Here is a 27,592-nt window from a genome sequence, read left to right as displayed (position 1 = left end):
TATTGCAAGGCTCCTCAGACCTGGCTGAAGTGCCATGGAAGTGAGACATGTGGCCTTGCAACTGAACCCTGACACAGGTGCCTGGGGCCCCTTGGACCTCCATGGGGCCTTGTACCTCCACGGGACTTAGCCCTGTGCTCTCGCAGGCTCCCTTTGCCCTGATCTGATCACTCCTGGTCCTGCTGGCATCCTTTGTGAGGTCCAGCTCTCTGACTGGGCGATGCACCCCCCTCTTGGCAGAGATGGCTGGGATGTTGATGATAATGGATTCATATAATCATAGAATCATAGAATGGTTTGTGTTGGAAGAGACCTCAAAGATCATCTAGTTCCAGTCCCCCCACCATGGGCAGGGACACATCCCACTACGTCAGGCTGCTCAAGGCCCCATCCAACCTGGCCTTGAATACCTTCAGAGACGGGGCATATGCTAGCTACTATTTTGTTGTTCCCCAAAAAGGCAAGTGCTGCCCATTTCAAGGTCTGCATCTCTGCAGGTGGTCCCAGGACATATGTATTTAGACTGTGAATCTCCAGGGGCAGCCTATGCCCCTCTACTCCTCAGCCCAGGGCTGTCCTCCTTTTAGCCACAGCCTCTGTCCTCATGTCCCAGGGCTCTGCCTGATGCAGTGTCACTAATGGCAGCACCCAAATCACTTCTGCTGCATGGAGTCATGACTGCTGCTCTCTGGATCAATATAGTGTCATACCCTCCCAAGGCAGGAGCCCCAAGAACTTCAACAAGGGGGACTGCAAATTCCTGCACCTGTTCTCAGTGAAAGAGAAATGTGCAGAATAGGCAGAACAACAAAAAAAGTCAAAAAACCTGAATGTTGAGAAATGATGTGACATGACATGACTGGTCTTTGCCTGGTTGGTGAATGTAAAATGGAGTGAGGAGAGAGAGGTGAGTTGTCCCAGGGAAGGTGGTGTGTGTGCAGATTTCCGCAATGGACAGCCAGCAGCAGTAGGTGGCTGGGGAAAAGGGCATTCAGGGCAGTTCCCTGCGTCTGGTAGAAGTGATTGCAGGAAGGGGTGGATTAAAAAGGCAGCAGACGGGCTAGTTTCATCTTCCCCAGCTTCTGCCCTATGTAGTCTCCCCAGTCACCTCTCCTGGGAGAAAGGGCAGGTGCGTGGCAGAGGGACCATGCCACGGATGCTAGCTGTAAGTTGCACTAGCAGCTGAGAGAGAGCAGAGAGGGACACAAGCTCATTTTGCTGGGAAACAGCTCTAGAGGCACTCGAGTGCAAGCACTGGAAGTGCTGCAGACGTGCTGTATCGGGTTGGGTACAATCTTTGGGGATGTGGAAAGAATCTCCCGGCAGCACATTCCCCCTCCTTGCTGCACACACACAGCTGTGTGCGGGGATCACTAGCATTTGCTTCTGACCAAGAAAAGGCTCAGGGTGCCTGGTGCTGTGAGTCCCAAGCAAAGTAACCAGCCCCTTTGTGATTGGATTTACTGTCCCAGCACTGAGCTGATTTGGCTTCCGGGGACTGGAGAAGTGCACAACCAAATGCACTTCTCTCTCCTGGTGGGAAGCTGGTTTGATGCCTTGTTACTGTAATTGCCAAATCCATCAGTCATTGCAGGCTGTCTTCAACACTTCATCCTCTTTCACTCTCTGCTCAGGAAGGGTAGCCAACCTATTTCGACAATGCTCACAGAAAAGTGCTTGGGATTCATTTATTCCGGACTATGCCTCTGGGCCTCCTTGTTCCTGTCTTTCTTTAAAGGTAAGTTTATCTGTAGTCATCCAGGGTTTTTTTGTTTTGCTTTTTTTTGGGGGGATGGGGTTGGACTTTCTGGGGTTTTGGTTTTGCTTTTTCTTTTATTTTTTCCAGTCACTAGTCACGTCCTACTGTAACTCTGTTTTCAGAATGTGCTTGTTGTTTAAACTTCGCTAGAGTCCAGTGCTGGTCCCACTGAGTTTTGTAATAATAATAAGTTTGTGGATCTTACAGTGCTGGGCACCTTCTTTTAAAAAAGGAAAAAATCTGTTTTTTTTTTTTAATGACAAGTGAGTAACTTTCACTTTCAGAAATTAATTTAAATGATTGTGTTTCAAAAGGAATATGTTCTTTCTCTCATTTAAAAGTTTAACCTATTCGTTTTTTTGGAAACAAGAAATTATAATTCGAGGCCGGACAGAATCACTGTGAGAACCCTATAGATATGAAGGTGAAATGGTGTTGGTTTACAGAGTAAAACGACCAGAAGAAAATTCTTAACGGTTTGCTTTCTATCCATCATTTGAAGATTTACAGCTGCATAAACACATACATTTACTATTCCTGGTTTGGTTTTCTCTTTTAACTTTTAGTATGTTTAATAAGAGCCCTTCCAAGCAATGATGAGTTATTATATGAAATATATGATTTATTAGAAGCTGGATGCTTCTCGTAAAAATAATAATAAACTTCTGTAGTCTAAGGTGTCAATGTTGACCAAGCCGTCTTCTGAAGTTTCAACGTATTACAAACAAAATTAGGAACTCTGTGATTCTTCTAAAACATAGAGGACTGCAAGACTAAATAAAGAATTTTTAAATGAGAAGGGAGGTTGAAATAGCCATAGTACTGAAAAATGTTTAGGATTCTACACAATACATGCTTTTATTGGTTCCTAGCAGCTTGGTATATGAAACATCCATGCCTACAGCAACAATAAATTCTAAAACTTGAGAATTCCTGGTGTGAAGGACTATGTCATGTTACTTATGATTTATGCATTGTCTTTTTAAAGCAGAGAAAGTGGTGTGCATATTTCAGAAGTGCAGAGAAATGTGTATATATATTGTTGCCAAACAGATAATTCCTCATTAGTTTATCTGAATCTGCAAAACATACATGCATTTCATTGTTACAACTCCACATTTCAGCTGCCTAATGTAGAAATAGTTTTGCAGAAAAATGTTTCCCCACCCTGCTAAATCAAGAAACTTGCTATGTTTTTTGTGAGGCATTTCTGTGATACTTCAGGAGCTGAGCTAACAGGCAGGTGATGGCAGCTAGTTGTGATATGATTTACTTTGTGTGCAGTCCCATTTTGAGCAGATGTGCATTGTGTAAATACTGCCTTTTAAATGCTGAGTAATTACTAATTCCTCAGAAGGAATAGTTAGTTTCTCTTTGTGACACGTGAAGACACAAAAATTTTATAAACAATTCAGAGGATTTTTGGTTAGGTGCTTTTAACAGCTGTTTATGAGTATGCACTTTTACAGACAACGGTGAAAGCAGAATTAAATGAACCTCTGTTTACAGTGGTCTGTATTTGACCTCTGCTTTGTCGATAGTCTTTTTTTTTTTGTTTTTAAGGAAAAGAAAAAATAAAAGAAAAGGAAAGATAAGCCCCAGGAATTTTGCACTTGGAGAAGAAGAGAAAAAAGTCCAAATGATCTTAGCATGTTGTCAGTAGCAGAATCTTTTAACAGTAAGCTTCAAATGAACTCCCCAAGGATTCCTCAATGCACCTGCATGGAAGTCACAGCCAGTCCATGATAACTAACATCACTGTCTCATAGTGCTGAGTTGTTTCAACAGAATTCATAACAATTTCTCAGCTACTGAAAACTGCTGCAAGGCTACTTGACAGAAGAGCTGTGTAAAAGGCAAGATAAAAAGTAAACCAAACCAAACCATGGAGATCTTGGTCATTTTTGCTGTCCTTTCCACCTTTTGCTTCAACTTGACTCTGCTTGCACTGCTGCTAGGAGCCTTGCTAGACAAGTCATTCATACTGGGTTATTGCAGACCTCCTTTCTGAAAAGCCTGGAGCTAGTGATGCTTTCTTGGGACATGGACCTCACGAAAAATTAGGAAACTGGTTCTCAGCCTCCTCGCACCCCAGATGATGTCTCTTGGAGATGGTTGGCCCTTGAGGCCAGGCACAATCCCTGAAGGGGTGTCCAGAGGACTGAAGGACCTGCTGTAAGTCCCAGCAGCTGCATATCAACCTCAGGTGGAGGGACCTGAAAACTCTGCTCCAGGGAGAGACTGGAAGGGAGGGATCAGACCCACTACTGCTCCTTTCTCTGAGCGCAAGGCAGCCTGGAAGCCAGGGTGCAGATGACCTTGTGAGGGAGTTCTCCTCCTGAGAAACATGTCCCAGTAACCACATGGGCACCCAGCTTCTCTGAGGAGTGTTACTTTTAGATCAGTGCACAGGGTTTTGCTAGGTTTGAACATCCGAGGAAGTTGAACATGCACTTTGTTAGTCTGCTGTCAACCCATGCATTCTAATTACTGTGCTTTTATGTCCTTGTTTTAAGTGAGGCCACTGAAGTGCCACACAAGTCACACAGAACAGAGTCAGACCTCTTAATTTCTTTGCTCTGTGCAGCCTGAAGTAAGGGTGATATTCTGGCCACGTGGCTTTGAAAAGCCCAGCAAAGTCAAAGGCAACCTGGGGACAGGACCCCTCATCTGCAGTCTGGTGGGAACATGAGTGCTCAGCAGTATTTGGCAAAAACGTTTTGGCAAGGCATGCTGCAAGCAAGCTAACCAGTGAAAAGATGTAAATTATGAAGTTACTCAGCCTGGCTTGGTATACCCAGCCATTGCAAAACAACTTTTCTTTGACTCGCTCATGAGATGATAGAGTTGCATTCTTGCAGTACAATACTTTCATGCTTTCTGACAGCTTTGCTGAATTAGATGAGCTCAGAATGCAATTAGATCACATCAGAACACAACTGATGATGCCTAGGAGCAAATCACCACAAGTATGTTCTTAGTTCACTTCCATGCAAGTAGGTGCTATTTCTGCAGCAGCAGTAGCATTGGGAAGACAGTTCAGAAATGCCAGTTTTGGCTGCTGAGGTTCAATTTCTCTAATGTGAACTGGTTAGCACGAGGTGTTATGAACTTAAATATCTGTGTAGCAGGAAGAACCAAAGTTGGTACTATACATACATAAGGACATATGGAGTCTGAACTTTGGGCCTCAGCTGGGTGAAACTGATGGAACTGCTCTGAGCTGCATTAATCAAACCAGTTTACTCCAAAAAGGCTTTGTTGATGTGAGAAGTCCTGTGCCTTCATAGATTGCAATGTTGTGTAATCAGTAATTTAGGAGATTAGTGAAGGAGCTCCGCTTTCAGTTCTCATAGTGCTTACCAGACTAAACAAGGTGTTAAACTCCGATAATTTAGACTCTTTCATACTCTTAATTTGAGATCTGAAGGTCACATTCACCTCAGTTCTTCACATTCTCTAGATTGATGCTCTCAGTTGTATCACCACACTGAATGACACACAGTTTCAAAGACAACAATGCCATCCACAGAAGCTAAAAATAGGAAAGATATGAGGAAGACCTTTGCTTGTACAAGTAGGTCTTTTCTTCCATATTGACTAAAAAGATGCCACACATGCACCTTGCAGAAATGGGAAGTTACTGCCAGATCCCTGACATTACTGTAACATCTGGGAGCACAGATCCGAGACTCTGGTCACTCTGGATTCTGAGAATGTACTAAGGCATAGTACACATACTCATGGACTCAGACAGGACTGAATATACTTGTCATAGCACATGTCTGTTTATAGGTGTCATTCTGCTCTGTGATCAAGAAAACCAGTATAGAAACGTGTGTCAACAGATTTGACAGGCAGGCAGAGTACTAGGCAAATTTCTGAGATTTTTTCCTCCGAGAATATACATTATACCTGCTACAGTAAGTTTCTGTACATACTTGCCTCCTGAGACTGACTTTTCAGCTCAGTGAACCAGACTTCATTTTCAGTGACTAATCTTCTATGTGTGTTCACTGGCACAGCTCTAAGGCTGCTCTGTATTTTTGTAGGCAGGGATATAACTGTGGAGCTGCCCTAGGCTTGTGGGAAGTCATCAGGCTCCAGGAGAGTATTTCCATGCATAGTTGCTAAAGTGATCTGGGCTAAATCTTCCTGTATTAACTCACTGCAAAGCTCACTATAAAAAGTGGGAATGTCCGGAAAAAGCACATGGCCTCTGGCATCACCAGCACCTATTGCTATATGTACCTATTGGTGTAGCACTACACATGTAGAGAGGGCCCCAGAAGCAGATACAGTGCATGAGAAAGTAGCACTCATCTGGTCTTTGAGATGATACCAGATGGTGCTTTGGAAACCTACAGCACTGCTCCAGTGCAGGGGGCCTCCTGATGGTCTCAGAGCAGCAGTTCCTATTCCAGGCACAGGTTCATGCCCTAAAGACAGCTCCAGAACTTTTTTGTTCCTCTGGTTTGTTCTAACATGCATGCACCCAAATACCATTCAGTTTCACTGTATGTCCTGAACTGAGAGTTAATGCAGAATTTCATTTTATATTAAAAATAAGGAGGGAGATATAATGTCTCTTAATCTCTAGGATGTGATTAAAGTAGAACAAAACCCTTTGCATCACTCCTGACATGGTTGTTCAAGGATGCCTACTGATCCTGCAAAATCTAATTAAGGAAGAGAGCAAATATACCTGAGTTTGTTACAGCTAGCACTGGCAATCAGTAGGATCCCTGGGAGTGAAGGGGTAGACAGGAATTTATTGCTGGTTTGGGACATACTCCTGAGTAACTATGGCTTGAAGAAAGAGTTTAGCTTAACAAGTACTTTCTTCATGGACCAAAGCAGCTGGTAACAAGGCTGAAACCAAGACCAGATGATGTGTTTGGAAATGAGTCTTCTCACTTAAGTCTTGTAATTAAGTCAGTAAGTTGCAATGGGAAGAGAACTTGTAGTCAGCATCACTATGCATGCCAATGGTGAGGTGCAGGTGACTCTGTCCTGCCTTGCTATCAATTGCCTTTGCTCAGTTAGAGAAACTGTAGTTACTAGAATGCTGAAATGGACGTCTTCAGTACTTATTGCATTCCAGAAAGCTGCAGAGAAAGCCACAGTTCTCATTTCTGTCCTTAATGTGATATATATATGGACAGAAAAAGGAATTAGAAGGAAGAGACAGGCTTGAGGAGATCTTACCCCATTTAAGGTTCAAAATAGCCTAAAGCCTAAATCTCCACCATGTCAAGAAGGAAAAATATGTTATAATTTGGAAAAGATATGTTTGTGTCAGCTGAGGTGGGAGAGAATCTGATCTATACAGATTCATAGACTAGTAGAATAATTTGGCTGGAAGGGATCTTCAGAGGTTGCCTGGTCCAACTGCCTTTCTCAGAGCATGGGCAGCTCTATTAGTCTGCTTCTTGGGCATCTAAGCTGGGAAAATCTCCAAGGACAGTGGTCTTCTCTATCATGAGTACTGTTCAGAGAAAAAAGTGTTCCCGTTACCCTGGTAGCACCCCATGATGTAACTTGTATTTATTAGTGCTGTCCTTGTGCATCTCCCGGAAAAATTTCTTTGCTTCATCATAAATCCCATTCTCATGGCAGCTGAAGGCAACCTTGCTTTCCCATCCTCAAGCCGATCAAAGGCATGCCTTTGCACTTCTCATCAGACATGTTGTGCTCCATCAGCCTGTTGTCTCAGTGGCCTCCACCTGACTCACTCCATAGAGTCAGTGTGTGTCTTGTGCTCCCTGCGGAGGCTTTATTAGGCACAGAACTAACTGTGTGTACTGCAGTGAGTTTTACTGATGTTGCGTATAGGCTGGCTGTAGATGAGGATGCTGTTTTTCATCACCTCTGACTCAGTAGGTTTGGGGAAAAAAAAACCCAGAAGTGGGAGGTCATATAATGATGCAGAATACACACTCAATAATTCTTAGTCATGTTGTGCTCCATCTGGAGAACTTTCTCATCCTAATTCTGCAAAGTGGCGGAGCAGGTTGTGATAAATGATGGAGTACATTCCCCTGAATATAAAGTCATTTCAGGAAAGTCATCAGCGAATTGAAATCTAGCTTGAGCAGCTGTACCAATTGGAAGAGGAGATAAAAAATGAAATGAGGTAAATATTTAGGTGGTTTGCAGTTGTCAGTATTTGAAGTAGCAAATGGGCAGCAAGTTTGAATTAGAACCATTCTTGTTCAGGTTTTCCACATGATTCATAAAGGGGAATTGGACAACTTCAAGAGCTCTGAGCAAAAGACTTATCTTTCTAATTTAATAAACCAGATATCTTGCAACATACTCTCTGCAGCAGTGTTTCATGTACCTCTAATGCAGTCTCCAAAGACATTAGAATCCCCAGTTTCTATTTACACTATAATTCAAATTTCTTCAATAGGTATCTCAGCCCCAGCACTTCAGCACTCCTGCTATCATCAGATCTACTTGTACTTTGTCCAACAGTGACAATGAGAAGGCAGGGTGATAAAGAAAGGGTAGATTGGACAAGAACAGGTCTGTAGATAAGGAGAGGAGACATCCTTTGCCAGAGAAGGCCCCTTGCTTCGTGAGCAAATAATTTCCCCTTTGGGTTGAATTGCTCTAGTAGACTCAGGAAGTCTGTATATTGCTGAATCCAAGAGAGCAGGTCAGACAGCACAGGGTCATTTTCTGCTTTTTCAGCTAGTTTTGATCTCTCTCAGTCACCAAGTATCCCACATCTACAGGCAATGTACTGTATCACAAGTTGGCTGTCATACTCCACCTGGACACATGGGACACCTATGTCGTTTCAAGTTTGTTTTGTTTGCACTGACACAATTCAGGAGCATGAGACTGAGGCTACCAAAGCTTTACAACAACAGAGTATAGTTAAGACAAATTAAGGCTCCTCAGGTTACCATTGTCTAGAAATGCCTAATCTTCACTGTAGTTCACTTCTGCTCTTACTCAGTCAGGATCAGTGACTCAGCCAATGCAGGTGTGGCTGAAAGGGTGTGATAAAGACAACTGCATATTTCATATCCCCACTGATCCCAACAAAACCAGGGCTCAAGACCTCAACCCGAGGAAAAGACAATAGGATCTAGCATTCTGAAAACAGACAGATGAAGACTCACCAATGGCCAATTGTCACTGTGATCTTGCCTCTCAGAATTTGGGAAAAAAAAAAAATCTGTAAACTTCACAATACAGGCCATGCTCAGCCACTTTATATGCACATAAGCAAGTCTGGGCTGAATCCATCAAAACAAAGGACTTCTTACAATTTCACATGTCCTAGGCTAGATCTCCACAGACCTTGTTCACTTGGCACAAGTCAAATTTTCTCAAAGCCAGTTATTCACCTCATCAAGGCAGTATTAGGAGCAGCTTTTGTCTTCAGTGTGCACTAAATTCAGAATCCCTGCTGAGAATTTTCTTCACTCTATTTACAGCTTCCTTTGTCTTTGAACACCTGGACCACTAAAGCCTCAGACTTCTTTCTCTTGGAAAAAATCCTGTGATAGTGGACACTTCTGCTGCCAAAACCTTCAAACTTTAACCAGTCAGTTAGCAGCACAGCATCTTTCATGTAGACTGGCAGCAAGTTTAGCCTGATCTAGTGAAAACTCAGCAGCACTGCTTAACACAGGGCTGAGTTTCATCTATAGATGTCTTACGTAATTTCTGCTTCGCAAGAAGGGAAACTATTTCACATTTGTGAAAATGTATCTTCATATTTCCTAGTTCAGGTACTAAGCATTGAAAAGGAGGACAAATAAAAAGTCATTCAAGTTGCAGTCAAAATTTCCATTAGGGTAGCCCTTATCCCTTTCAAGGGGCTCTAACATCATATTTCACACTACCCAGCATTTGAATTTCTGATGTTGGAAAGACAAGCTTGCAACTTTCTCTGTATTCCCAGACCCATGTTCACTTTGGACATTTCTGCCTTGCTTGTGCCTTGCAGCCAGTCCAGATCTCACTTTGCTCACAGGCAACAGCTGAGGCTTGAGTGATGTGGGAAGAAGGCAGGAGGAGCCATCATTAGCCTTGCATATTGCTCCATTGGTACCTTTGCCACTTAGTGTTGCTATGCAAGTACAGCTTGCTGGCAAGCCAAAATTTTGTTTTTCAGGCAACTAGCTGCCTCTGGGTTCATAACCACAACCACTGACCAGCACTTCAGAAGGGAAAAAGTATCCACTGCAACATCTTTGGACACACTAGGTGGTTCATTTCCACAATATTACTGTCTGTAACATTTCCACTCCAACTTGTCCTCAGCATTGGCAGAGAAGTTAAACGATATCATGGCTGCTTTGGTAACAGCACACTAGGGTGGTGGTTTTGAGGCAAAAATCCTTGCCTTGCCTCTGAAGTGTGAAAAAACGAGCGAGCTTTCTCTGCCTAGAAAAGCACGTCTGTGACTGGGGAATAATGCTTGGGAGAACAAAGTTTTTGTTTTGGTTTGGATTGTTTTGGTTTGGGTTTTTAAATATTTATTCTCTTCAAGTCCTGGCAACAAAATTACTCCTTTTCCTTCCTAGCAGGTTAACTTATCTTTCTCCTTTTCGAGGGTTCTGCTGACCCTGATGTGAACTTCTTTCTAGATACATTGTGATATATTTAGAGTAGAAAATAGAGCCTAAAGAACTGTGTTGCACAGTAAACTGAAGATTTCTTCACTCCATCACTGGTATCATCTGCACTGTGTTTAGGAAAAAAAAACCAAACCCCAACTAGCCTTAACCAGACTTATCTATTTGTTTCCACTGAAATCACTGTTGTACCTGCCTGTTCCCATATGGTTTTCCCAGATCTCAGTTCTCCACATGTGCCTGGCACAGTGTTGAGTGGGCTTTTGATGGGAAGGTGCAGATTTTGTGTATCTCTAAAAAGCTGTTTGTGAATGTTATGCAGATTGCCATGGCTACCTCATTGGCAGCACTTGGTTAGTGAAGTTGATAGTGCTGTCCCAAGAAGGGCTTTCCCTTGATCTACTTGTTTGGGTGCTCAAACATGATTGAGGTGAAGGGATGTGACAAACAGCTCTGCAAGCCAGTGGGAGTAGGGAGTCCAGAAGCCCACTCAAGTACACTGATCACCATATCACCAGCACCTCACTTTTGTCATATAGTTTTGTTTCATTGCATTGGCTTCCTTTACTGCTCACCCCCTCAGATCATATAATGGCTGCTGAGAGTCACCTTCAGACAGCCACAGCCCTCTGTAACATGTCTAGCAAGGGGAATCCCCCCTCCAACTCCCTCTGCCTGTGTGTCTTCCACACCTAGTATTGTAGTAATTAGAGTTACATTGCATGAAGCTAATGTAGACTAGCACTGCACTAAAAATAGAGTTAACCACTGTTAGTATCTTAATGTGTGTCTCTTCAACTTACACACATATCTCAAGCTTTAAAACATCTGCACCGAGCCAGCAGGACCAAAAATATAATCCTGTACTTTCATTATGTAATGGCCTACATTCTCTTTTTAGCATGTTGTCATGTGCCTTAAGTCTTTGAGATGAAACTTGTCCTAGCATACTCTTTAATACCTGTCTCTGCTGGGAGCTCTTTATCTGCTATGAAAGAACATAAATGACCAATATCAGGAAGATTAGGTCCTTTTTGCCTATGAAAACATGGCATTTCTCACATTCCTCTGGATATCTAATGAGTTTTGTGTGTAAGATGCAGAAACAATCTGCATAGCGAGAGCCAAAGATTAGAATTAAAGATTACCTAGAAGGGAAGCAGATTAAAAAGAGGTTTTAAATGAGAAAAGTATTCAAATACATAACATGCAAACACACAGACACAGATGCATGCAAGGTTAAGGCTATTGGGATTCTATTGTTTCCTATGTGAGTACTCTTCCTTGAAGGTGGGATGGCATGCTTTTAAACCAAATGACATTGAAAGAACTGATGCATTTACAGCCACAGCTAAAAACAACAACACTGCACATAAGAACAAAAGCAGATAGGACACATCTGTGTCTCAGGGGATTAAGTGACATATGGCAGTGACATGCTTTACATTCTCAGAAATCTGCAAAATATACAAAACAAAGTAGGTGGTTTTTTATAGCTATGAGAGCATTAGAATATGTCACAAATGTTTTAAGTGCTGTGGCCATCCCAATTCTTTATGCTGGTGAAGTTGCCTACAGAACAACCTTCTTTTTTTTCTGTACTGCTCCTGTAACTTCCCCAACAAATTCGTAATTGCTTATAGTGAGTGTCCGCATGTGATGTTTATACTTGCGTTCCCAAAGAAATCTCTGTAAGAGTACAGTAATAAACTAAAATGAATATAAATAATAGAAGGGAAGCTATGGCAGAAGACTCTGTAGAATGCTGGGAAAATACATGGAACTTCTAGGATTTAGCTCTGATACTCATATGTTTTCCTAATGGCTCTTTTGATCTGCAAATTTTCCAATTATAACAAGATTGTATACAATCATTACACAACAAAATGTAACAATACCTCTCAGTATGATGACTCTATTTTTTCAAAACTAGCCAGAACTCCATGCAATTTCTTTTATGAAACAGTAAAAAACCTCAAACCCATACAGAGGGAATGTATCAAAGTAATAATACAGACAAAAAAAGGACATAGATGTGGTGCAGCACCTGCAGGAGGCACAAGGCAACTGAATATATACCACAGCCACAATATTGCTGCAATTTAGGATCTTTAATGAGCTATCAGGGAACAAAATATTTAAAAGCAGCAATGTGATGGACCAGGAATATGCTATTGGTTTTAACTTACTGTGCTCTGCAGAAAACAGTTCTTGGAACTGTTTTTGAGAAGAGAACTAAAAAAAGGTGTATTTTGTAATGGCATTTTGCTGGCATTCATATGTGTGAATATAAAGTCACATGGGAAGAGTATCATATTTGATCTGAAAACCACTAAGTCCTAAAGGTATCAATATCTCCCATCATCTTGCATAAATAAATAGATAAATAACTTCTGTGTAAGGTGTTGGACTCTACCAAAATAAATGAGCAGCAGCTAGAAATCATCCACGTAGCAGCTGGCCTAACAAAGATTTCAGAATTCATGAAAATAGAAAAAGGGAACACTGTGAGTCAGTGGTGGAATGACCAGTAAATACAGGTAGTGTGGTTGAAAACCTAATGGAAATCCATGTCTTTCCACCTACACCATTGTTAGTATTTATTTATTATTTATTGTGCATAGAAACCCATTATGTGGCCCACGCAAAGATGCTCATTCAATGAGCTGACCACTTCTGGAGCAAACTTGCAGAACTGGCAAAGACTGAACTCTTGCCTTGTTGCTCAGGGAGCTCCGTGTGCAAAGCAGAGCAGGAAGGTTGACCAGCCAAGACCTGACGTATCAGCACAGCTCCTAAGAAAGGAGGGAGCAACTGACCCTCCTGGAGATAGCATAAGGATAGTCCGACCAGAGCCAGCTGCAATTTTGACAACCATTCATATCAGAGAACACTGAACAGCCCTTCAGCCCCATCAAGCACTTCCCCAGATCTAAACCCAAACTTACAGAACAAGGAGAATTATGTTGGCACAGTGTGGAGGACAAGATGACACTCAAGTATGGAAGAGGCAATCCATGCTCAGAGGATCACACCTGGACAGAGAAGGTGGAAGAGGTTTGTTGTCAGCCCAGAGCTGTGTGTCTGGAGCCCTATACCTTCTCAACAGGCCAAAGAAAACTACAGAATCACAGAATGGCAGAGGTTGGAAGGAACCTCTGGAGATCATCTAGTCCAACCCCTCTGCTAACAAATGTTCATCTAGAATAGGCTGCACAGGAATGTCTCCAGGCCGATTTTGACTGTCTGTAGAGAAGTAGATCCCACAACCTCCCTGGAAGGCCTGTTCTAGTACTCTGTGACCCTCAAAGTAAAGAAGTTTTTCTTGTGTTCAGGGCAACTTCCTGTGTTCCACTTTTTGCCCATTGCCCCTTGCACCACTGAAAAGTGTCTGGCCTCAGCCTCTTGACACCTGCCCTTTAGATATCTCTAAGCACTAATACGACCCCCTCTCAGTCATCTCTTCTCCAGGCTAAACAGAACAAGCTCAGTCAGCCTCTCCTCGTTGGACAGATGCTCCACTCCCCTAATCATCTTCATGGCCCTCCACTGGTGGACTCTTTTGAGTAGTTCCTTGTTCTTCTTGAGCTGGCACAGCACTCCACATGTGGCCTCACAAGGGCAGAGTAGAGGGGGAGGATAATCCCCCCTCAACCTGCTTGCCACATGCTTCTTAATGCACCTCAGGATACCATTGAATATCTTGATCGTGGGGGAACACTGCTGGCTCATGGTTATCTTCTCCACCAGGACTCCCAGGTCTTTCTCTTTCAAACTACTTTCCAGTAGGTCAACTCTTCTCCCCTATCCCCTCTTCCCTCTCCCTTCTCCCCTCTCCCCCCTCTCGCCCTCTCCCTCCTCGCCCTCTCCCTGCTCCCCCTCTCCCCCTCTCCTCTCTCTCCTTCTTATAATTTTTGAGTTTGTTATATATTATTTCTTATTTTTTCTCATTGTCTTGCTTTTCTCTTTCATTTTTTTTCCTACCCAGAAGTTTGTGGTATTTATTTTATTTTAAGCTTTGCAACCCGAGCAGATATCTGAGTTACATCAAGATCTACATATCTTAGGTCACCATAAAATGTGCAGGACATTTTATGCAGCTCTCCTTGCCATCACTGAAGATAGAACACGAGGAATTCAGTTTGAAATTGAGCATGGGGATGCACAGCTGCTGACTGTGAGCTGACATCAGCCACTACCAGCCTGATCTAATTTAGTTGCAGTGTCTCAGAGGACTGAAACCCCTTTATAGATACCATGAAGGCTCCCAGTCAGTATGAGACACCATCTGTGCAAGACTTACCAGATGGACTTCTCTCCCTCTATCTGTGAATCCACACTTCATCCAAATACATGGATGCACTTATTAACTTGCTTTTAGGTTAGCTCTGAAGAGGTCTCTGCAAATTTTTTTACAATATACAATTATCCTATGTTTCAGTCCTAGTATCTTGGCCTAACTGTGTCTGGGACACTGCAACATGTCTGCATTTGATAAAGAGGGTGAAGAGCTCAGACTGTAAACTAAGAGCAGGAAGATTTACTTTATTTCCTGCTGAAATAATTCAAGGCAAGAATGTTGTAGGGAACAAAGGAGGCAAGGACAGATTTTCAGAAATAAGCCCATTGGGAAGTTACCTCCCTATTTTCTTGCTACAGATTCTTCTTTAACATTGTAGGATTCTCTGACCCAGCACAGAGGATACCACACAGTACCAACCTAGCTGGAAAGTTTCCTGGTCTCACAGGGAAGGACCTGCATGTTTTATCTCCTGTGAAAGGAGGCAGTAACATTCTACAATAGAGAAATAGCTCCTATGAAGGTTACCTGGCTGTACAGTTCTCCGCAATTCTATCGTAGGAAGAAAGATGAAATCCAGCTATGGCATGGATTTCCAAGAGACTGCGAGCAGTTTATAGGCCGTATTGATCAGTTGGTGTGCTTCTTTCAGACTTCGCACATGCAAAAGCATGGGAGGAGATTCCAAGAGGCATTAAAGAGCCTCTAGTCTAATCCCTGGCTTAGTAACTCCATTTCTCCTTTGTACTGAGTAGCCTAGAACTGGACCCAGCAATCCAGATGTCTCACCAGCCCTGAGCAGAGTGTAAGGACCACCTCTCTGGACCACTGGTGAGGCTTTGCTTGAGACAGCTCAGGGTTCTGACGGCCTTTGCTGCAAGGGTGCATTGCCATCTAATGGTCGATTTGGTACTTATAAGAACTCCCAGGGCTTTTCAGCCTGCCTGATCTCCAGGCAGTGGGCCTCCAGCCTGTCCTGATGCCTGGGCTTACTTCTCCTCAGGTTTGGGACTTTTCCCTTTTTTTTTCCACTGAATTTCATGATGTTTCTTTCAGCCATTTTTCCAGTTTTTCAGGCCCCTCTGAATGGCAGCAAGCCTGTGTACTGTAACATACATTCCTCCCCGTTTTGTACCATCTGAAAGTATGACTATCTCATGATTCATAATGATGTTAAACAGCATAAGCCCCAGTATCTGTCCCCGGAGTACTCTGCCACTGATTGGCCTTCAGCTGGACTTTATGCTGTTGACTACAACCCTCTGAGCCTGACAGTTCAGCCACTTTTCAGTCCACCTCACCGTTTGCTCATCTGGCCTGTAAGGCATAGACAAATGTCTAAGAGGATATTCTCAGAAGTGAAGTCAAAAGTCTTGCTAAACTTGAAATAAACATACAGTGCTCTTTGCTCAGATTTTAATGAGACTGTTTGTTTTCCTACCAGTTCAAAGACAGTTCAGAAATATAGGAGATTCTGTCTGGGGTCATAAGAGGCTCTCTCATAGATCCTTTATCTAGAGAGCACCATGCGCTTTGCCAGTTACTTGTACTTACCTGTAGCATACATAGGCAAGTAAGTCTGACACTGCATTTGGGAGGCTGACTTGGGAACCTCAAGCTTCCAGCTTAATTTAAACAGTGAAACAGTGCCACTGATTTTCGTTACATTTCTGTGACTGAGGAGTCAGCAATGGTAGCTCTTATTCTACTACAAATCCTGAAAGATCCAGACTTCCCCATCACCAGCAAACAGTTCATTTAGCACACAGAGATGTAGTGTCACAATGTGTTAGCACAAGCATTAGAGAGGAAAAAACAAAGATCTCTCTGGAGTATGAAACATTAAGTATTAGAAGATTCGAATTTAAAGAAAAAGCATATGAAAACACAGGTCTAACTTGTCACCCATCTCAGTTCCTTCTCCAAAGCAGCTGTAGCAGAGAGGCAGTAGTATCATTAGACTACCAAGGTCTTCATGATAACAACAGCTGCCATGGCTATTTCCAGGACACCCCAAAGCCTCCAATCTTTCTGAATCTGTGCAATTTTGAAAGAAAAAAACATGCAACATACAAGCATATGGTCACCAATGTCAGTTCGGCAGGCTAAGGATTCATCAGCTAAGGATATGTTAACAATTTTGGATACAAGAGGTCGCAAAGTAATAGCATCATATTATAGAGGGAAGAACTGAAGAAAGGATGGAAAGCTAGCTGCAAAACTGCAATATTTCAGTACAGGCTATTTCAGATGACGAAGTTTAATGCGGAAAGGGGCCTGGCTTCAGCATGGTTGGAGCACACTGTACAAAGACATCTTCCCGAAGCGCACAGCAAAGGGTTAGGCTCAGATCTTGCCAAGTTAGACCTCCCTTGGGGGGGGGAGAGGCGGGGGAACGAGGAGCAGCTGCTTTAATGCACCATGACAGTGATGGTTCCAGGGCACTCTAGCAGCCCAGCTGACTTCCAGAGACTGATGAAAGGTAGTTTTCCCTCCTAAAAGCTGAGGCAGCCAGTTTAAAGGAAGGTTAGAGACAAATATTACATAAGTACTCAAGATGAGAGCAATAGTACAGGCAGACATTTCTTCCCTAAAGCACAGGAATGCAGCATGGTGGTGGTGGTGGTGGAGTGGGCAGATGAGTGAAAGGTCAGCAAATTTGCTCAAAATACACAGCTTTTTTTTCCCCATAGAACAATTTGTAGTTATTTTCACTGGTTTCCTTTCCACAGAGGATCTTACAAGGGGTTGGGGTCTACTGAGCCTCTGGAAAGCAAGTACCAAGACCATAACAGAACACCTGAATCACTGCCTTGCAGGGAAGCTTGTTTAAGGAGTAGAAGGAGAGATACTATAGCCAGAACTTGTCTTTGCTGATGGTGATAATACAGCATCCAAAAGTGACATGTCAGCAACTGCTGTTCTGGGTTCCCTTGATCATGTGATGTATTGTGCAAGAGCAGAAAGGGACCATGAGGGTAATATGTTCATGTAACTTACCAAAATAAGCAGGAATACTCTTCCTCCTTATTCACCAGGCATTGCCATACTAGAAAGCTGTAAAGGCGCTTTTAGTATCAGGAAAACTGAAGAGAACACAAATTAAACAGTTTATAAACTACATTTATTATTAGCTTTAAAAGGCATGGCTGCTATGTCGGAGAGTAGCTTGTTTCAGGTTTGCAAGGTATGCTGAGCACAGTAAGTCTGGAGAAGGCAGATCTGTTTGTTACAATTTGTTCGCATTATCAAAAAGATATTAATCATAATGTCTGTGAATGAAGTCAAATACTCTAGTTTTCACACCATCACCTCACTAGCTGTTTACAAAGTGTGCTGCCATCAGAAGGGAAATAGGCAACGTAAGTAACCAAAAGCCTGCAAAGACTGCCACACAAAACTGAGGGAGTGAAGAGTGCTTGCTACAGTCTTCTGAACACAGCAAAAGGCCTGATACATCAACTCCAAGGAATAAGAACCTGTTATTCATGCTGGGTAAACACATAGTATGTCCAAGTTATACCAGCGTAAACTTATAGCAGTCAGTCTACAGGAAATAAGAACAAGTAAGTAGAAAGCCTCTGACTGTGCTTCAGGAAGCCGTCTGGTGGTTTTGGAGCTACATCTCCACTGAGCATCAGTAACAGGAGCACCAAGGGAGGGGGACATTTACTCAGAGCCCCATGTGCTGGTCAGGAGTTTCTAAGTGTTAACAATGAGTTAGGGTGTTAGTAGTTGGTTTTTTTAAGAGCTCAATAGTCACATATTCAGAAAAGCTGTGTCTGTTACACCCCTGGTCAGAAATCTTGGGATTTTTTTTTTGGAACAGCTTTCAAATTACAAACTCATTAAGAGGGTTTTTTTAACAAAATGGGCAGAATGGGGAGAACGTAACCAGCCCCATCCAGTTCTCATCCAGTAAAGGGTGTCTTTCTTTTTCACTAGTCTCTCAGCAGGGTGAAAGCCAGAGACGCTTGTACAGAGAACTACTGAGAAACTACAATCGCCTTGAACGACCTGTAGTGAATGACTCCCAGCCTCTTGTAGTTGAGCTCCAGCTTTCTTTGCTGCAGATAATTGATGTGGTAAGTTACTCGCTGCTCCGTTTTCTACAGCACCCATTTAGCGTAACAAATCTGATCTCTCATGTAGGGACTGTACTTTTCCTCTTTATCAGGCTATCAGGGGTGAAAGCTGACTTTGGCTAAGCAGCCTTGCTAAATGCTGGAGTACATGCTTTGACACTTCAGAGCACAATATCCTCCTAAATCCACATCCATCTCGGATACAACGTGAATTGCAAGGAGATGAATTATGTAGTCTTTTCCATTTGTTTTAAAAGGAAACAGAATTCAATAGATTGGAAACCATGTGTTACTACAAATTATTAATGATATGTTCTCAGAACCGCGCAGGGTGCAATAACTGATGACCATGTGCAGTTCAAAGCTAGCATCATTACACTTACACTTTTTCATTAAACATTGCAATGGCACTGGCCTTTTCTCCCATCATGTCTTTACCATGCACTGCAGCTGAAGGAGCCTGCTCTGAGATGAGGTTAGATATATAGAAAAGCAAGATCTGGAGGCACAGACCTCTAATTGCCTTGCAATATGCTTTTTTAAAACTGGAGATTTGACTCATGGAAAATGTTAACATATTAATCCAAATCCGTTTTTTTTTTTTTTTATTGTGAAGAAGTTTCTGTATAAGAAACCATGATTTATAGGGAGAATTTCTTCCATCTACATGGAAAAAAACACCAGGGGAACGATTTTGACCATGTTCACCCTGTCAACATAGCAAACAGTGGAACACTCCTTTCCTCATCCCACCCTTATCATAGTCAGTATTATGGACTGGTTTCCAATATACCATAGCTATCATGGAGGGAACAACGAATAGAGAGAGTGTGCAAACCTTTCTGTAGCTGCATATCAATTTGACAGATGTCTCAAATATTTAAAGTTTTTGAAGTTCTTACAGTCTTTCTGGAAATGCATTGTGCAGCAGATGCTCTCCCTGGAAGGGCAAGCAGGACCCTGAAATTCTAGCCCCTCAGCATTGTGCTGTACAAGTGGCAGCTCAAGCCAGTTCCTGTGCTCCTGGAGGCAGGCAGCAGCCACTCAGGCAGGGTAAGCAGCTTTCTGTTTTAAAATGTTAGCAACTGCATTGAACTGGAAGAGAGTTCCAGCACTCTCAACACTCACTCGTTCACACCAAGAGCTCACAGTCCTCTTCATGAAAAGAGCAGTGAAATCCTCCAGCTGATTTCAAACAAATTTGATCAAGAATTTTCAGGTTTATCAGAGGCATCTTAGCTCCAACTATCTTGCTTAAGCCCTTCTTTTACTGACGGAATTTTCTTGCAGAAATTTGAAGACTCAGGGTGGTAAAGGAAAGGTTTTAGCCCTAGGGTTGTGACTGTACATTTTCAAAGTCAGTTAGTCAAAACCACTTACATAAAAAGTTTTTCCATTTGGGTTTCACATGTGGATATGATATCCATGCCTCTGGGAAATCAACATTTCTTTAAGTATTGTATATACATTATGTCAATGTCCACTACAACAAATTTGATTGTAATTTTCCCTTTTGATTATCCACAATACAAAACAGGTAACACAGATGGTCACACAGATGGTCAGACACACCAGAAACACAGCTTTTTCCCCCTCCAACTCCACACACTACAGATGCTAGAAGTTAATCAGCTCAGGGCATTGATGACTTGTTCCAGCTTCATGGTCTTGCAAGCTGCAATCATGGTGCATGAAAAAACATTCAAGGTCACTTGAAATGATTACCTGACATGATGTAAAAAAGATTCCTGCCTTCTCTGGGGAGGGATAGAAAATCTCTTGGCAGTTGGTAGTGGACTGTGGCATCAACAAAAGGCTAAACCAACCAACTTGAAAATCCAGAAAAAAAGACTCCCATGGGTGTCTAAATCAGAAACCTATGCAAGAATATGCCAGCATTAAGAAGGTCGTAAGGACCCATGGCCCTCAGACTTGTTGCAAACCAAACTGGATTGTACAGAGGTCCTCTGTGTTTGTGTGTGTGTGTGTGTGTGTGGTGTGGTTTGTCGTGCGCTGGGCCCCTAAAATTCATGGATTTCCTCAGGTTAAATTAAGACAAATCAACACCAACCAATCAACTTTAAGCAATTTATTTACAGAGGTGAACTCCTAGGAATAAGGTAGGCATTGGCTTGTTAAATCTGTAGCAAGAAGAAGAGAATGCAAGGAGAGGAGAAAAGGAAAGAGAGAGCCATAGCTAGCTGGATAGACTGGCTGGATAGACTGCAGCATGATGTCCAGCAAGTTGAAGTCTCCCACGAGGACAAGGGGTTGCAATTGAACAAATTTTACCAGTCGTTTGCTGCTTCATCATCCTCTCCATCCTGGTCAGGTGGCTTTCTAGTAGGAAATCTGTCTTGTTGGCCTTCCCCCTCATCCTTATGCATAAGTACTGAATGTTATCATCACAATCATCTGTACAATCAAATCCCATCCTAACATAAAGAGCCACACTGACACCTCACCTTCCCTGCCATTCCCTTCTGAAGAGCTTATAGCTGTCCATAGCACTCCAGTCATAAGAATCATGCCACTACGTTTCTGTGATAACGACTAAGTCATAGCTATCCTGCTACACAGTGACCTCCAGCTCCTCCTGTCTGTTGCCCATGCTGCACGCACTGGTGTAGAGGCACTTGAGCTGGGCGATTGATTTCACCCCCAACACCAGCATGCCACCCCTAGGCTCAGCTCTAGTAAGCCTGGTTCCCTCTTTGAAGCTAGTTTAAATCCCTATTGATGGTTCCTGCCAACTCATGAGCGAGAATCCTTTTCCCCCTTTGAGGTAGCTCTACTCCCTGTGTTGCCAGCAGGCCTGGTTCTGATAGTTTTGTATATATTTCATTATTCTCTTGTTAATTATATTTTTTCTTTTTATTGCTATTGTTTTATAAAAGCTTATTTAGTGTTAGTTTCCAACCTACCAGTCTCTGCCTCTGATTTCCCTTTCCCCTTTCCTGTGTGCCAGGGTGGGACCCACTGAGTTTAGCTGCTGACTATGCTGGAAGGGTGCTGAACTGGGACAATTGTTCATTTGAGTGATAACTGTCAAAACTGGAGGATGCCTGTCTGTAGAAACTGTGCCATAAGCTGTAGATGAAGATGCAGAAGGGAGGCAACATCCAGCCCTGTGGTATCCTCTGTCTGACACAGCCCTTGTAGCATCAGTTTCTTCACATAATCTCTGTCAGATCTTAATGCTTTAGCAACCGACTTCCTCACTTTTAAGTGCTTTTGTTTCATAAGATGGAAGATAGAGAAAGGCCTTGTTAAACTCTGCCAATTTGTGAAAACGACTCTCCTTTCTCATGAGAAAATGTACTTATTAATTCTGGCAAGTGTTAATGTAGCACAAGCACTGTTTCCCCTTTCGTAAGCTGTGGCTGGAGGCAAGAGGTCCTGTGAGTCTGTGAGGTGTCCAGTGCTGGCAGTGGTCTTACCAACAGGGCAGATGAGATTGGCAGCCAGCTGATCTAGCCCTGGACGTTGTCCCAGGGGCAAGCCAGGACAACAGCCTCCCAACCATCCTATCCTCTAGGATAGAGGCTTTCTAGGTCTGGTTCTGCAGGCAAATTGAATGGCCAGAAAGTTCAAGGATTAAATTTCTCCTTCTAATTCACCTCTACCTTCCTAAACTGACTTTACAGAAGCTAGGTCATTCCCTCCCACCCTTCATCACTGCACCATCACGTGTCCAAATCTCTGTGCTGGGTGTTGACATAGCAAACCCAGATCAAAAGGCAAGTGATTCAAGGAAACAAAAATAAATATGCCACTACATATAAGCATGATGATGCAAAATGCTGTAACTGAGAAGAAAAACAGATTGGACATAATTATAAAAGCTGAAAATCTGTAATTAGTGATCATGAACATTATTCACTTAAATTCCAGGCAGAAAAAATACAGGAAGAATTATAGAACAAAAGCTTCATTAAAGTCAAATCCCAGATTCACTGAAGTGAAATCCTAAACTTTTTCTCCTGGTCATAAAACTCAGTGCAACGAATTTTGAGCCCTGGTAAGAAAAATTAAATAAATTGGCCTTTTCATTAGAATTCAGATCTTTTCATTAGGATGGAGGGACCTTGAAGAGTGGGAAAGCCAGGCCTACTTCATCCATGAATTATTATTTTATCTGCCTTCTAAGTGCCAAGCATTACCAAAACGTCACTCACAAAGCCAATTAAACACATGACATGTGAGTTTGCTAGCACAAAGAACTTAGGCACCATTGGTACTACGGCTTCCTACCTAACACCACTTTTTTGCACACACTTACATGAAGTATCACCATGAAGCCTTAGTTACCTGAATTTTACCTGCAGATTTTTTTGTTGATTTCTGCCTGGCACAGGGCAATGAATGAAGAGGGCTTACCTAATGAACAGCCATTAAACAGTTTGTTTTCTTTCAGCATGGTTCTCCAAGCTGCACGTGGTGGCTGTGGCTCTAACAAAAGCATGGCTGATTTTCTTCTGGGGTTTTCAGTGGTGGTCAACCAGCTTAGGCATTTCACACTAACTAACATATTTTCTGACTGCCTGGTGGAAGTGCTGTACTAAGTTATCTGAAGATGTGGGAATTCAGATCTTGAGCACATGGATATTCCTTAATCTTGTGAAACTAATTTTAGCCATCAAGGATTTTTAAGAGACTTTAGTATTTATACTAAATATATAGGTACACAGGATTAAAGTGAGATTTTCCTGATTATCACTCAGGAACTTAATAGCAGTGGCAGGGAAAGAAACTCATCCTTTGTATAAGAACTCATCTGCTTGAAATGGAAAACATTTTCCACATCTTTTCCAGGAAAGGCAGCAGGCTCCCCAGAAATCAAAGTGTTCTCCTGGCCACAGTCCCCTGGCAACAGTGAAAGCTGTCATGTGGCCGAGGCACTGCAAATGGTCAGATTTCTAAAGCCACCAGTTGTAATAAAACCGTTAAACCAAAGCTGTTGGAGTGGCCTTGAATCTAGTCTTTCTTAGCTTCTCAGTATTTAAAAGGTTAGTATTTTAACTCTGTGTTCTTGTGCGTAACTCCTGAGAGTCAGTGACTTAGACTCCTCAGCGAAAATGTTTCTGTGCACCGTGTTCCACCCCTTTAAGAGCTCACTTGAGTTTTCGAACAGCAGGTCAAGCGAGGCATGTCCCTTTACTTTGCTGTGCTGTCACAGCAGCTTGCAAATAAAGTACAAAAAAGCAAAGGCAGCCTTGCAGATGGTCTGAATGCAAGACTCTTGATTAGTACTCAGAGTTGGCTCATTTGGGACCTTTCTCAACACTTCTTCCTTTGCCTGTGATTTCAAATGCTGAAAAAGGCAATGAATAGTGAATAGCCTGTAATAACAACTCATGTTTAGCCCTATTTATTGAAAAAATGCCAACTCTTCATGAAACACATGGAGCCCTAGTTAAGGATGAGATATCCACTCAGGAGAATATACAAAGTACCAACATACTATGTGTGAATGACTTTGGAATTTGGAGGACTGGCTGATTTTGGCTGGTTACATAACATTCTTTCCCCAAGAAACCAAGCACGTACATCAGTTCATACAAGCAGTCAGAGAGCAGTGCTGTGCTGGAAAGACATGTGAGGCCCTCTAACCCAGGTCCTGTGGTTTCCACAAGAAGCATCTGTGAAACAGTGGGACAAAGCCAGCAGGTTCATTCTCCCAAGGACCCTGTAGCAGTGTGGGGACAGAGAGTCCCTGGAATTTGCAGGTCTTTGTTGAAGGGCTTGAGGTCAAAGAGTCTCAAAACTAATGCTGGAAACTCTACATGACACATTTAAATAAAATTAGTTTCCTAAGGCAGGTACCCACAACCACCAGCTGTAGTTGATGGTCATATCACATGTGCAAAGCAAGAGCAACTCTGCCTTTTTTCACCACAGTGGCAGTATAAATTCCAAATTGTGGGCAAAAATGGCAGGTAGAGCACAAGATTTCAAGTCCCTTGGCAGACCCTTAGTTGCCAGTTGTGTGAGTGAGTAAGAGAGCTGCCTTGTCTGACACTCTGGCTGGCAGCAGAAAATTAATTCCTTCCCTTGTTCCTTCCTCACTCTCTTTCCTTTGGTGAATGTACGTCCCTAAGCAGCTTTTGCATCCAGGCCTTTGCATTTAATGTCTGTACCAACGCAAGTGGTTGGTCTCTTCATGCATGGGGAATCAAGGTCTTCAGGAGGAACACCTTTCACCTACTTTGTTGCCCAAGCATTATGTTTTCTGAGGAACATGGGTGACGTTCCTGTGCTTTTCGATTGTTCTTCACACAGCCCCTGTTTGAACTCCACTCCAGTCCCAGTACAGGGTTCTCTTAAACTATCCACTCTCACCATAAGTGATTGCTCCTGGGTCCAGAGGTCTGCAATGGGAGGACTGTGATCTGACAATGGCCAGACCCTCCAACATATAAAGCTCCTTCTACAAAAGCAAGTGTGCAAAGGACTGGTGGAAGGAGTAGATGGATTGTAATGGTACTTTCCTCCAGAATGCCCTTCTGGAAAGGAAAATACTGTGGGTGCAGGCAGTGTACAGGCAGTGGGACCAGGCAGCTTCATGCTGCTACCCGGTGCAAAGACCAAAAGACAGATTGCACAGCTTGTTTACACGGAAGAAACACGTGCCTCTCTGAGGCAGGAGAAGAACCACGAAAAACATGACTTCAATGAGAAGCCAGTAGCAACAGATGGGAATGTGTCTTAACCTTACATGAAAAACACCTACGAGACCTCACCTGTAATCATTCAGTCAGGAAAAGGCAAAGCAACAAAATTTTATCTAGATTTTGGCTTAGAGAGGGAGAATCTACTAACAGGCAGTGATGAAAAAGGCAGGCTTACCTACATACATTATGAGCTTTGGATTGAAAACGGGGAAAAGAATCACAGAATCATAGAATAGTTTGTGTTGTGTTGGAAGGGACCTTAGAGTTCATTTAGTTCCAGCCTCCCTGACATGGACAGGGACAACTTCCACTCCATCAGGTTGCTCAAAACCTCATCCAACCTGGCCTTGAACACCTCTGGGGATAGGGCATCCATTGCTTCTCTGGGCAACCTGTTCCACTGCCTCACCACCTTCCCAGTAAAAAACTTCTTCCTGATATCTAATCTAAATCTCCCCTCTTTCAACTCAAAGCTTGTTATCCTTTGTCCTGTCACTCTACTCCCTGACAAAGAGTCCCTCCTTATCTTTCCTGTAGACCCCTTCTTGCAAGTACTGGAAGGCTGCTATAAAGTCTCTCCGATGCCTTCTGTTCTTTACACTAAACAAGCTGGACTCTCTCAGCCTGTACTTATAAGAGAGGCCCTCTGATCATCTTTATAGTCCGCTGGACTTGCTCTAACAAATCCATGTCCTTACTGTCCTGAGGACTCTATAATTGAATGCAGTACTCCAGGTGAGGTCTCATGAGAGCAGAGTAGAGAGGCAGAATCATCTCTCTCTACCTGCTGGTCACGCTTCATTTGATGCAGCCCAGGATATGGTTGGCTTTCTGGGCTGCAAACACACATTTCTGGTTCATGTTGAGCTTCTCATTTGCCAGCACTCACAAGTTCTTCACTTCAGGGCTGCTCTCAATCCGTTCTCCATCTAGCCTATATTTGTGCTTGGGATTGCCCCGGCTCAAGTGCACAACCTTGCAGTTGGCGTTGTGTACTTCATGAGGTATGCACAGGCCCATCCCTCAAGCCACTTAAGGTCCCTCTGCATTGCACCCCTTTATTCCAGTGTGTTGACCTTATCATATGGCTTGTTGTCACCAGCAGACTTACTGAGGCTGGTCTCAGGTGGTCTCACACATGATCTTCTTCTACAGTGGGTGGTTCTTGGTTCTCCCAGTCCCTGATTTTGTTTTCTGCAACTTGTACAGAGTAGCTTGAGCCCTGGCGGGTGAAGACTGAGGCAAAATAGTTGTTGACTTCCTCAGCCTTCTCCAAATCCTGGGTAACCGGGTCTCTTGTTCCCTTCTGGAGAAGGTCCACATGCTCCCTACTCTTACTGTTATCGCTGACACATCTATATAAAATTTTATTGTTGTCCTTGACATCTCTGGCCAGATTTAATTCTCTCAGGGCTTTAGTTGTCCTAATCTGATCATTAGCTGCTTGGACAGTTCGTCTGTATTCCTTTCAGGCTACTTGCCCTTCTAAAAACCTTCTGAAAGCTTCCTTTTTGTGCGTTAGTATTTGGGAAGTCAATTGGGCTGCCTTATTTGGCTTCAGTATCATTCCTGATACGATAATTTTTTCCTCTTTGGTCTGCCTTGGCCTTGCAAGCTTCCATTCTTCACTATGGTCTGCCCTTCTGGAAGCCAGTGGAGAAGTTTTTGGCTGTCTGGCCATGGGCTATGAGTCTATTACAGACTGTGCTTGGAACCAGATAAATAGCTGCTTCTCAGCCTCCCTGATGCTCCACAGCCTTCTCACTGCCTCCAGTATCTCAGCCACTTGCCGCAGGATCTCCTCCATCTGAGCACACGTTTTGCAGGCAGGTCTGCCACCTGCCCCTCCCCTGGGAGAAAGGTCCATGCACTCCCTGCAGACTGAAATCTGGACCACTACCTCTCCCTTCAGCAGCGCAGTCTGTGTAGAGCCAATTTGCCACCACAGGAGTGGAAGGTGCAGAATTCCCAGTTCAATCTGCAGCCTTGATGATGAGTGCCCACCATTCTGCCTTGAGGATGTAGCAGGATAAGTGCCCATGAACCTTGCAGATGATCATAGAATGTGTGCGGGTGCTAGATGCTGTGAATATCAAGTCTCCCACTGCACCAGTAGAATGCCTTCTTTGGAGAGGTGCCCTCTCTTACAAACTGCCACACAAACTTTTGTGCCT

At 43.1% G+C, this 27,592-nt stretch overlaps 1 protein-coding gene across 2 annotated transcripts in view; it reads left to right on the top strand.

The window, feature by feature from the left end:
- The first annotated feature begins 1,037 nt into the window (after positions 1-1,037).
- Positions 1,038-27,592, top strand: part of LOC104062611 (neuronal acetylcholine receptor subunit alpha-7-like) — a 53,877-nt gene continuing 27,322 nt past the window's right edge. Inside the window, exons 1-3 of one of the 2 annotated variants that reach the window (XM_009564692.2) lie at positions 1,038-1,165; positions 1,635-1,738; positions 18,605-18,744. In XM_009564692.2, coding sequence (XP_009562987.2) covers positions 1,660-1,738; positions 18,605-18,744 — 219 coding nt within the window. In that variant the 5' untranslated portion in view covers positions 1,038-1,165; positions 1,635-1,659. Of the gene's footprint in view, positions 1,166-1,634; positions 1,739-18,604; positions 18,745-27,592 lie in introns of those variants that run through there. The other variant, XM_054055381.1, reaches the window with a different exon arrangement.

This window comes from Cuculus canorus, chromosome Z, assembly GCF_017976375.1.
Source record: "Cuculus canorus isolate bCucCan1 chromosome Z, bCucCan1.pri, whole genome shotgun sequence".
Lineage (NCBI taxonomy): Eukaryota > Metazoa > Chordata > Aves > Cuculiformes > Cuculidae > Cuculus > Cuculus canorus.
Note: the sequence above shows the minus strand (reverse complement) of the source record. Positions and strands in the feature narration are given on the sequence as shown.